The sequence below is a fragment of the Rhipicephalus sanguineus genome, chromosome 1 (genome assembly GCF_013339695.2).
Source record: "Rhipicephalus sanguineus isolate Rsan-2018 chromosome 1, BIME_Rsan_1.4, whole genome shotgun sequence".
NCBI lineage: Eukaryota > Metazoa > Arthropoda > Arachnida > Ixodida > Ixodidae > Rhipicephalus > Rhipicephalus sanguineus.
The window spans coordinates 201,356,191-201,368,684 of NC_051176.1; the positions used below are offsets into that span (position 1 = coordinate 201,356,191).

General features: G+C 44.7%; 1 protein-coding gene across 2 annotated transcripts in view; it reads left to right on the forward strand.

Moving 5' to 3' along the window:
• LOC119405450 (5-oxoprolinase) overlaps window positions 1–1,979 on the forward strand; it is a 98,446-nt gene extending 96,467 nt beyond the window's left edge. For both annotated transcript variants that reach the window (XM_037672289.2, XM_037672296.2), the window contains one exon: window positions 1,774–1,979. In XM_037672289.2, coding sequence (XP_037528217.1) covers window positions 1,774–1,845 — 72 coding nt within the window. In that variant the 3' untranslated portion in view covers window positions 1,846–1,979. The remainder of the gene's footprint in view (window positions 1–1,773) is intronic.
• Window positions 1,980–12,494: the final 10,515 nt, after the last annotated feature.

Here is a 12,494-nt window from a genome sequence, read left to right on the forward strand (position 1 = left end):
CCCCCCCCCCCCCCCGTTCCTCTGGCGTCCTTTCAGGCTCCTTACGAATGACGGGCGGGGCGTTTCCTCTCTGTTTGATGAGCAATCGACGGCAGGCCCGCACGCGGGAAGATGTTATCTCATGCGCTGTCCGTGCGACGGAGACAGACGGCCGGCTAGCTTAATCTCCGCTTCAGCCGCGATCGTCGCCAGCGGTCGCGAGCTTTTACCCGCGGCTAGAATGCGTGTGGTGATGTTATTAATTTGGTCCTTATACAGAAAATTACGGCAATGGCGACGGCAAAAATCCGCGGAGAGCGTCCATATAATTATTATCACAATAAACATTTAAAAAAAGTTGAGGAGCCATTTCACTCTGTGAAGTGGATGATAAGCGAAGCTGTTTCGCGCATGGCAAGGAGGTGAAATGGTGGAGGACAGTTTGGTATGTAAGGCCAGGTTGTTAACGTTCAATACGCAATATTAATGCGAAAGCATCAGATGCTTTATCAAACACGAAAATTGACCGTCGGCGGCGTCAATCGATTGATGCAAAAAATAATCGTGTGATGGCGTCATCATCACGTCATAGATCGTAAAAACTTGTGACGTCATCATGGCGTCATATATCGTGATGTCACGTGATGACGCCATCACGACATTGTCGCTTTACACTGCTTCCGTAATCGGTGCGCCGATCATGGAGCTAGCGCAAAACCAGGTGAGGTGCAGATAGCTTGCAGAGAAGGAGGGGGAGGATCAACCCGTCGATCGAGAAGAAAAAGAACCTGGCTTTCGCCTTGGAGTTTTCTTAGGGGAATGCATTAGGGACAGTGTGGCTCTGACATTGAGGCACTGCTGTACATCACGGCGTTTGTCTACAATGCCTGCTGATAACCACATAGATGTATTTAGAGTGTTATTTCATAAAGTGCAATTTTATTGATCTGGTATTCTGTTTATTTCCTAGTGTCGAAAATAATCGCCGAAGAGTTAATTCAGAACACTCAACTGCATGAGCCCTTATTTTTTCATTAGCGAGTGAAGTATTTAGGAGGAGTATGGAGTTCTCCTGAGATTATTTTTTCCATGAGATTTGCAATGAATCGAAATATTTCTAGCCTTCACAAGAGCCCCATAGTAATATTCCTGTGCTTGAATGTTATTGCAATATGCTTCTGTAGTGCACTCCAGGATGTGAAATTCGCTGCTCCAGAGTGCTCCCAGATGCAAAAATATCTGCTCCAAAGTGCTCCAAGATGAAAATTTTGCTGCTCCAAAGTGCTCCAAAACGGAAATTTTGCTGCTCCAAAAATTGCTCCAAATCAGAAGTCCTCGGTAGCATCACTGTATGTGGAATTGATACGTCTTAGCGCAAAAAAAAAAGAAAGACTCAAGAAAGAAAGAGTAGGGAGCTGAAAGATCAAATGCCTTTCTGCTTCCCACTCGTTCTTTTTTGAGCCTTTGTTTCTGTGTCTGCACTGATATGTATCCCTTTGGCACCAACCAACTCGCCCAGCAGCAAGTCTTACTCACCTATGTGGTCAAGTCAACTGCAATGCAGTTGGAGGAAATTGTCAAAGGGGCAGTCATTTCATTCCACTTGTTTGGTGGTAATTAGGAAACTTGTTACAAAGGTGAAATATTTATGCATGGGCTCTCGCTGATAAGAGAAGTAGAGTGGCTCTATTTAAATGAAACACTTTCTTTAGATTTTGCCCTTGATTATGCTTTCACTGAGATGCTCAGGCACAGCAGTTTTGTGTGCGCTCAATTTATATATATTTTTTGCAGGACGTTCTTCATGTGGAGACACCTGGCGGTGGTGGCTATGGTCCTTCACCAATGGATGAAAAGTCTTCATAAACCTTACAATATTAACAGTAGAAATTAAGAATTACCTTTTTATATTGATTTGAATGTGAGCTAGCATTTAGTAATGAAATAATAAACACATTTTGTAAGTTTTATGGAATAGAACACTGCTGTTCAAGTTTAAAGCTGTGCAAGCATGGTATATGACTTTGCAAGTCTGTGCCCTGTAGTGCAGTTTCACACTGGATGGCTCAAGATAGAAAAGAGCTGTGAATAATAAGCATTACAACTTGCCGTACTTCAAACACTTTATGTGCATGAATGGATGGTGTTTGCTAGTTGACAATGCCAAATAAAATGTATGCAAGCCAGAGGACATGCAAAAACAGGAGCAAAAAGTGTGCAGGAGTCTAGCAGGCATCCACTTAGTAAGTGGCCAGCATAGTCAGTGGTAATGGAATCAAGTTTGTCTGTTATTTTACAGTGGCCTGCGTTTTCATTCTGACAGCTTTAGGATTTTGTGCTTAACACTGCTTTGTACCTATGTACTGGTTTAACATTTTCTTCTTGAATGTTCAATGTAACTAGCTGGCATCACTGTTTTCCCAATTCATACAAATATTTGCTTTCTGACAAGCAGCTAATCCAGTCGACATCTGTGCAGAAATACAATGCTGATTTGTGCAATGGTGGCCAATGTTTTTACTTTTTTCTGCACAAACCAGACAAGCAATGATGCCAAGTGTGTTATTCAACAATGTGCACCAAGAAATGTGATGCAATATCCGAGTGGAAAAGCAAACGTAAGCACAAAATATTTTTTAAAGTTAAAGTTGCATGTACAGAGACTTTTATTTAGCAATATGCTGCTAACACAGGCAGTTCGATCAAGGAGGTTTGTGCATTAAATGCTGGCCGCTAATGTAATTAGACCATCTTCTAGTCCCTGGGCCGCACCCGTCGTCCTTGTCCGGAAGAAGAATGGGTGCCTCAGGTTTTGTGTCGATTATCGGGAATTAAACAAGCACACCATTCCCGATTCATACCCACTTCCCCGCATCGACGACGCCATTGACACTGTACGGGACTCTAAATTCTTTTCATCACTTGATCTTCGTGTGGGATATTGGCAAATTAACGTTGCTCAAGAAGACAAGTGCAAAACAGCGTTCCGGACACCTTCCGGTCTCTACGAGTTTAACCGCATGCCTTATGGGCTGCGAACTGCACCAAGTACATTTCAGCGTGCCATGAATATTGCCCTCGGCACATTGAAAGATCATGCTTGTGTCGTGTATCTGGACGACATATTGGTCGTGGACACAACAGAGGAAGAACACCTTCGGAACTTTGATGAAGTCCTCCAAAGGCTGTTCGATGCCGGATTCCGATTGAACAGAGAAAAATGGCAATTTCTCTCGGCCACCATCCCGTACTTAGGACACACCATTTCTGCAGACGGTATTCAACCTTTGCCTGAAAGAGTAGCAGCAGTAGCAAACTTTCCTACTCCAACGTCCTTGAAACAGCTGCAGGCATTTTTAGGTCTCGCGTCGTACTTGCGCAAGTTTGTTCCCAACTTCGCATCAACAGCAGCTCCACTCACCAATATGCTTAAGAAAGCGTCAACTTTTGTGTGGGGCCCTTCGCAAGATGCCGCCTTTCAAACCCTCAAGCACCGTCTGACACAGTGCCCCGTTCTGAGTCATTTCCAGGACAAATACGACACTGAGGTTCACACTGATGCAAGCCAGGTTGGTCTAGGAGCGGTCCTCGTTCAGCGCGACCCAGACGGAGTTGAACATGTTGTAGCTTACGCCAGCCGCAATTTATCGGACACGGAACGCCATTACAACTCGAACGAGTTGGAGTGCCTGGCTGTTGTCTGGAGCGTGTACGAGAAGTTTCGTCACTACCTGTTCGGCCGCAAGTTCACGGTGGTTACGGACAACGCTGCGATTGCGTGGATGTTTGCCAAGCAACACCTGAAGTACAAGTTCGCCCGCTGGATCATCCGACTGCAAGACTACACTTACGACGTGAAGCATATCGAGCAGGGGCGCTAAACCAGGTTGCCGATGCGTTATCGCGGAACCCTTGCGAGGAAAGCTTACCACAACCCAAAGGAGGTTGGATTTGGTTCTCGCAGCAGGATGTTTCGAACTCTCAGCGGTACGATTCAGATTTGGCAGCAATCATAACGTCGCTCGAAGACACGCAGATGAATTCCAAGTTTGTCCTCCGCGGAAGAACGTTGTATCGACGCCATTGGACCAGCAACCACGAAGAACGCCACCTCTTAGTGATTCCATCGACCATGCGTTCTGAAATCCTGCACGCCATTCATGATGCCCCGGAAGGTGGACACGTAGGCCGACGAGCTACTCTGCGGAAGATCCAGGAACGTTTCTGGTGGCCGAGGAGAGAGAGAAGCGTTCAATTGTACGTCGCAAGCTGCGAGGTCTGCCAAAAGCATAAGCGTCGTCCGGGATGCCAACATGGACTACTAACGCCTATTCCACTCCCTGACACTATTTTCAACACCATCGGGATTGATCACGTCGGTCCATTACCAACTACAGCCGCAGGGAACCGATACATTGTAGTGGCAGTGGACCACTTGTGGAAGTTGCTGCGGTGCCCTCTCTCGCCGCTGGCTTTATAATCAAATTTCTACAGGACCGTTTTGAATGGAAGCATGGCCTACCTAAGAAGATCATTTCAGACAGGGCAACCACTTACCGAAGTCGTGAACTCCGATCGTACCTCCGAAATGCAGGTGTCGATCATCAGTTGACTTCAGCATACCATCCACAAGCGAATGGCCTAACGGAGAGGTACAACCAGACCCTATTGGCTCGACTCATTCCTTACTGCAACAACAAGAAACCAAATGAAGCAGACTGGGATGAGCACCTGCAGGCAGCCGCGTACGCGATTAACACGGCGTTCCAGGTTTCCATTGGAACTTCACCTTATGAAGTTGTCTACGGGCAGATTCCGAAGCTGGCGGCCGTCAAGAATTTGAGCACCCCCTTAAAAGTCGGGCGCACCGCTTCACCACAGACCGCCTGCCGCGTCATCCGGGCTAGGGCACGCAAGACAGTACAAGGTCGGAGACGAGGTGTGGGTACAACGATGCGCGCAATCGCCGGGCAAAAAGCTTTACCCGAAGTATGAAGGACCTTTCGTCATCACTGAACGGCTGGGTGAGAACACGTGGCGTGTAGGTTATCCGGCAGGCGAAACGAGTGTGGACAAACGCAGAACAATTTTTCTGTGCACGTGCACGTGTCTCGTCTGTAGAAAAGAGAGCTTCGGCAGAACTGACAAGTCGCGTTTCGTGTGTGTGTGTTTTTTTATGAAACGAACCGACGCAGTGTGGCCGAATCTGATGATTGAAGCCGAACTGGGTTGTGGGTCACGGGCTTACGCGGCACAGAACAGAATAGAACAGCCGGCCTAGCGTACGGGCGTTGTCTCTGTTCTCTTCCCTTACAGTATATATATATATATATATATATATATATATATATATATATATATATATATATATATATATATATATATATATATATAGCTATCTTTTCATCCACTTTTCTTTCTTCACATTTACCTTACATTTACTACTAAAAACATCCCCTATACCTTCCTTGGCATGTCTGTTAGTTCTCATTAATATTGTGTATAACAAAGAAAACGAGCCCTTGAAATTAGCACTTCTTTCCTTCACACACACACACGTGTATATATATATATATATATATATATATATATATATATATATATATATATATATATATATATATATATATATATATAATACGGGTCATTCCATCTCAAGTGTACCACCCATGTAACACAAAACCTCTAAAAGACTTCTCGAAACGGCTACGGACGGCTATAGACGTCTTGGTTTACGAGAAGATCAAGAATAGACATTTTTGCAAAATAAAGCACTTGCCTCTCAAATATGCCTGCGTACTGTTTATTACCGTTTTCAACAGCTACGACATAGGCAGAGTGTATTCTGCCAAAGAAGTCCACAACGTCTACTTTGAGACATTTTTAGACATTCTGGGGGAAAGTGCGCACGCAACGACTATCTAAATGATTCTTCAAATGTTTTGTCCACGAGCGCAAAGACGCCAAAACGGCATGTCTAAAAAGCGGTGACTGTCGCTTTAGTGAAAGAAGAGACGCAGAAAACAAAGCCCTCAAAATAATTGGTTTCGCTCCGCAAGGCGCGTTTCTATCAGCAGTTTGGTAAGTGTATTCTTTTCAAGCCAAGGCGGCTAAGGCCGCGCAACGCTCGCGCAACAGCGAACGACAACAGAAGCAAACGCAGGCAAGCCAGGCAAGCATGATACTGATGCTACGCAGTCGGAGGCTCGAAGCGGGTGTTGTCGAAGCGCGCATGTTTACCCCTGCGTTCAAGAACATCTTTTCACTCGGCGCTCCACCTTGACTCAATGTCGATGGCAGATACACCTATTGGCAGGAATGTTCACTAAATATTGAGCAATAGGCGGGATCATTTTGGGAGAACCGTTGTGTCTTTTCTGTTGTATGGTGACGCTGTGCTCAGCTCGGTCAAGTGAAGGGTGAGGCTTGTTTCGGAATACTTGTTCCTTCCTCCCCTTTCCCCTCTTCCTCCACTAGTTCGCGGCGGCTCGATCGGCAGCAGAGCTAGGCGACGGCCGGCGGTCATTTGCGTTTTGTGTAGCGTTGTCAGCTTTTGTTTGTGAACGGATGAACGGATTACGGGCTGTTTGGCATCAAGTAACGGCGATCATACCGTCTGTCGCATATTTTCCATCAGTGTTTGGTGAAACAAGCTTTACTGTGCTTTTTGCGACGGTACGTTCGTCGGTACGTTCGTTTGAAGAAGCGATTGTTCTGCTCACCACCTTCGTTGCAGCCAGACAAACAGCTAAGAACGTGTGCACGTTCGGATAGAGTGCTTTTTTCGGTAAGTGCACCTGACATTTCGTCGTTTTTACTGAAAGGTTTTAGCATTGTGAGATTAAACTGTGAACAGTTCTTTGCTAAGTTGAACCGCGTGGTCGAACGCGAAACTATGGTATACGCGCCGGTGCGAATAAGCCAGACTGACTCGCCGCTCGTGGCTCCACGCACGCACGCTAGTGACAGGCCGACATAGTTTAGGCAAGCATGCTTACAACTACGCCGGCCTGTCGCTGACAAAGTGTCAAAGCTTCTACCGTAGGCGCCTCGCCTGTAGGTGCGGTTATGATTGATTGTCGTTTATTAATACATGACAGCATTTTATCATATCTGTAATTGGAAATGTTTCTTTAGAGTGACTTGATGATCTGTTATTTGTTGTAAATCCTGCGTAGCTTACTTGCTTTCTCTGTATGCAGTTTTTCTTCACTGCTGTTTGTGCAAGATATTGGGCCTGAGACCACGCCAGTTAATGCGGAAGCTAGTATAGTTTCTTTGACGAGACTTGGAGTGCATTCATGCAGAATTTTATTTACGTCGCTGCCGTGCCACTCAGCTTCACCTTGTGCGGTCACCTTCCGACGTGTTTTGTGCCACATTTGGTTGTGCTTTATTCATTAATAAAGCCGATTTGACAACATCATGGGATAATTTATTGTTGCTGAGAAGCGCGATTATTTATTTGCGCGCCATCCGCTAAACGTCATTTATGTAGTACAGTATACGTGTTGATCCCCTGCGTACGTGTTCAAATTTATTATAAACCGATGTCTTTTACATGAAAATTGGATATGTATGGTGTGCTGAAGCCGCCAATAATTCACGCGGCATATATGAACGACCGCAACAACTTGATTCGGTCCGCAATAAACGCGAGTAAACTCAGCGTCGAAAACTTATATATGCAACAGTGGGGACATGCGTGGGTGAACAGGTATGTACGTTTGTGATCTTGCTTGATTGTTTGGTCACTTGCTCGACGACTGACATAGGAAGTGTGAGAAAAACAGGAAAGTGCTCTCGCGGGAGCTCTTTCGGTCCCTTCAATCTCTATCTTGCTATGGTAGCCGTCAGGCTGCCGACCAAACATCTGCAAAGACATTAGTTTATTTTATATTTCGAAAGTCCAAAATTTCGAAAACGGCGAAAAAACAAGAACGTCTATAAAACGTCTTGGTGTTTTCAAAACGTCTTCTAAAGACGTCAACTAGCGGGACATTAGCACAGCTATCAGACGTCGGATAGACGTCTACGGCTACGGGAATGTCTTGACCAAGACGTCTATTAGCCCTTTTTGATAGCCGTTCAAGACGTCTTTTAGACGGGAAATAGCTTCTTTTGTGTTACATGGGCAGGCACATATTTAACCATCTGCAATACCGTTGAAAAAAATCAGGTATGCATTATATGTCAATGTGAGAAGGGTTTATTCAAGTGGTAGTTTTCAGAAAAAAGTTTTGCGATTGCATGAAAGAATTTTGAACTTTGCTCACGGAAGTAAATTGGTGTCATGCAAAATAACTGTTTTTTAATTATTGCTTTGAGCCACTACTACAAAACAATCATTCCCCTTATTTGAAGGCATTTGCCTTTTATGATTATACTTGTTTATTCTTTTGTCTTTTTCAATTTACATTATTTCTGGCCATGAAGAAACATAGCAAAATTCAGCATTTTTAACATTTGTTTGAAATGGTTAGACATTATTAAGCCCTTGATGAGGATATGTATTAACATTATGGGCTTTATAAGTGCATTTGCTAAGTTATGACACAGCATAATGAGAAATTAACTTAACTCTGTTGCAATATTTTTCATCTCCGAAACAGGAAAATTGAGTAAATGATACAAGTTCAAGTACATATCTTTGTAAACATAGGCGTGCGCACAGGGGGGGGGGGGGCGGCCGCCCTCCCTAATCACCTAAGAGGGGGGGGGGGTCGCAAAATCTGCCCCGTACATTGACCCTTCTAGTCACCTAAGAGGGGGGGAGCGCAAAATCTGCCCTATACATTGAATTAGTAGGGTGAGGGGGGGGGGCGCTGCAATAAACCTTCGCCCCCCCCCCCCTGATGGGAAGCCTGCGCACGCCTGTTTGTAAACATATCTGTTTCATTATTCAGTAAAAGCTCGTTAATTCGGATTTCACGAGACCGGAAGAATGTCCGAATTGACGGAATGCCGAATTGTCGAAAGTATAAAGAAAATAATAAACGAGTGTCTATATGCATTTTCATTTTCTTGATGAATACGTAAATCCAGTACTTATATATTTTTTGCATAAAAGCAGTGTAAAAGCCGCAATTTTCATCATTCGCTACTTCGTTCACAATGTGACTGCGGCTGAAGACCCCCGTGTTTTAGGCCGAAACGTGCTCAGAATAGTGATGCAGAACTATCGATAAATTGACTATCGATAGTATCGATAGTTTTCTTGAAACTATCGATAGTGTAAACAAACTATCGATAGTACTGCTATCGACAAACTATCGATAGTGTAAACAAACTATCGATAGTACCGCTATCGACAAACTATCGATAGTGCAATCGGTAGTACCATCGTTGTTATTACTAGCGACATTACAGCCACGCGTGTTCATTGCTTTGTTTTGATGTATTCGGGTTTCACCCACAAAGACTGTTAGCAACGTTTGACAGCGCCGTAATGTTTGAAAGCTCCACGATTGTTTGAGATCATTCTGTTAAGATTACGCGCCGGGCGTGAATAGTGAAGTTTATTCGAGAGCTTACGCGAGCACCAGCGATAACGCTGGAAGATTCGATGGCTGATGTATAAAAGACGACGCGTTCCACCGATGATCAGATTACTCGACGGTCGATGACTGTTGTCGCCGCTATCAGTGCGCAGCGTGTGTCGCTTGTATTTTGAGTTTTGATTTTCTGGGCACAAGTTCGCCCAAATAAAGAGCTCCGTATTTCCCAGTCTTTCTCCAGCATGCTTCACCGTCACAACCACTTGACAATACTGTTGATAGTAGTGTGAATAATAATGCTGTTGCTGGCCGGCTATATGGCCAAAATATTTGCGATAGCCTACTATCAGCTTCGCTTAATATATGAGCTATGTTTGGCGAAAGAAATAAATTATTTCCGCAGTGAAAATGGCGGAATATGTCCATCAATAAATTCACATCCAAAAACAACTATTACACCTTACAATTAACAAAGAAGATGTTTTTTTTTTCAACCATAAAATGCAATATAAATTTGAAGCCGCGCAGTTCCACCACATGTAAAGCCTTCCTTTCCGCTACAAATGAACACTTTGACTTTATGATGATGTGTCAGCAAAGCACTCCGGTGAAGAACTCAAAGCATGTTAACTTTCTTGCCCTTCAGCCTGTTCCTCCGGCTTCACCATGTACCACGCGCCCAAGGAAGTTTATTCTGCAATGAGTTCGTGCTGTCGATTTTATACTATCGATAGTACCATCGAGTTTCTTACTATCTATCGATAGCGCTATCGATAGTATTTTTTACCATCGATAGTTCGATAGTGACTCAGCTATCGATAGTATCGATAGTGCCATCGATAGTTCTGCATCACTAGCTCAGAACCCATCCCTTATTACGTACCGCCGCCACCACCACCAGACGCACGTGACGATCGTTTTTTTAGTTTTATGCCAGCATGAGGACCGCGGCTGAAGCTCTTCAACAGCTTCCATCATATTTGAGTTTTGTGACATTACGGGCGCATTGCCGGAAGTCCAAACGAAGCTACTGAGTGCGCCGCATCCGCTGTGGACTAAACCGTGGTCGTGTAAGCGTCCACGCACTTGTGAAGGTGCTCACGCGGCCTACAACCAGAGTCGAAACGAAACTGCCGAGCACCGCATCTGCTGGGCGACTACGCTAACGACGCAGTTCTGAAGGCACGCGGCGAAAACGAAACTACTGCTTGTTACAGCTTTGACTTTACCATTCACGCGATCATAGCGCCCACGCAGTTCGCGTGCGCCGAGTAAAATCGAAAACGAAACAAGTTTGTCGCCGTTGTTGAAGCATTGGTCGCCAACGACGCGTTTGTGGTAAGATTGTGGATTACGACCGCGCCTTCCTGAAGGCCCGCGGCCGTTTCGGTTCTTCGCAAACGCTGTTTTCGCTCCTTTGCGTCGCATATTTGCATGCGGCACTTCGTGCTTGGCGCGCTCCGAGGATGGAATTAATGATGGTAGAATTAACGAGCTTTTACTGTACATATATGCTCCGACACGAAACAAAATTATTATTACAACATAAAAATGAGGCAAGTAAAAAAATCGTCAATCACAGAACACTATTCCACACGTTGCAGGAGAGTTCGAGAAGTAGCCGATCACGCCGCTTGTTTCATTTTCTTCAAGTAATATTTTTTGTCCGATCGAACGGCCTGTAGAATCCCATGTAACACAAAAGAAGCTATTTCCCGTCTAAAAGACGTCTTCAACGGCTATCAAAAAGGGCTAATAGACGTCTTGGTCAAGACATTCCCGTAGCCGTAGACGTCTATCCGACGTCTGATAGCTGTGCTAATGTCCCGCTAGTTGACGTCTTTAGAAGACGTTTTGAAAAGACCAAGATAAGACGTTTTATAGACGTTCTTGTTTTTTCGCCGTTTTCGAAATTTTGGACTTTCGAAATATAAAATAAACTAATATAACTGTCTTCGCAGATGTTTGGTCGGCAGCCTGACGGCTACCATAGCAAGATAGAGATTGAAGGGACCGAAAGAGCTCCCGCAAGAGCACTTTCCTGTTTTTCTCACACTTCCTATGTCAGTCGTCGAGCAAGTGACCAAACAATCAAGCAAGATCACTAACATACGTACATACCTGTTCACCCACGCATGTCCCCACTGTTGCATATATAAGTTTTCGACGCTGAGTTTACTCGCGTTTATTGCGGACCGAATCAAGTTGTTGCGGTCGCTCATATATGCCGCGTGAATTATTGGCTACTTCAGCACACCATACATATCCAATTTTCATGTAAAAGACATCGGTTTATAATAAATTTGAACACGTACGCAGGGGATCAACACGTATACTGTACTACATAAATGATGTTTAGCGGATGGCGCGCAAATAAATAATCGCGCTTCTCAGCAACAATAAATTATCCCATGATGTTGTCAAATCGGCTTTATTAATGAATAAAGCACAACCAAATGTGGCACAAAACACGTCGGAAGGTGACCGCACAAGGTGAAGCTGAGTGGCACGGCAGCGACGTAAATAAAATTCTGCATGAATGCACTCCAAGTCTCCTTCCGCATTAGCTGGCGTGGTCTGAGGCCCAATATCTTGCACAAACAGCAGTGAAGAAAAGCTGCATACAGAGAAAGCAAGTAAGCTACGCAGGATTTACAACAAATAACAGATCATCAAGTCACTCTAAAGAAACATTTCCAATTACAGATATGATAAAATGCTGTCATGTATTAAGAAACGACAATCAATCATAACCGCACCTACAGGCGAGGCGCCTACGGTAGAAGCTTTGCACTTTGTCAGCGACAGGCCGGCGTAGTTGTAAGCATGCTTGCCTAAACTATGTCGGCCTGTCACTAGCGTGCGTGCGTGGAGCCACGAGCTGTAACGCGCAAAACATAATTACTCAAAATAGGGCGAGTCAGTCTGGCTTACGATTCGCACCGGCGCGTATACTATAGTTTCGCGTTCGACCACGCGGTTCAACTTAGCAAAGAACTGTTCACAGTTTAATCACAA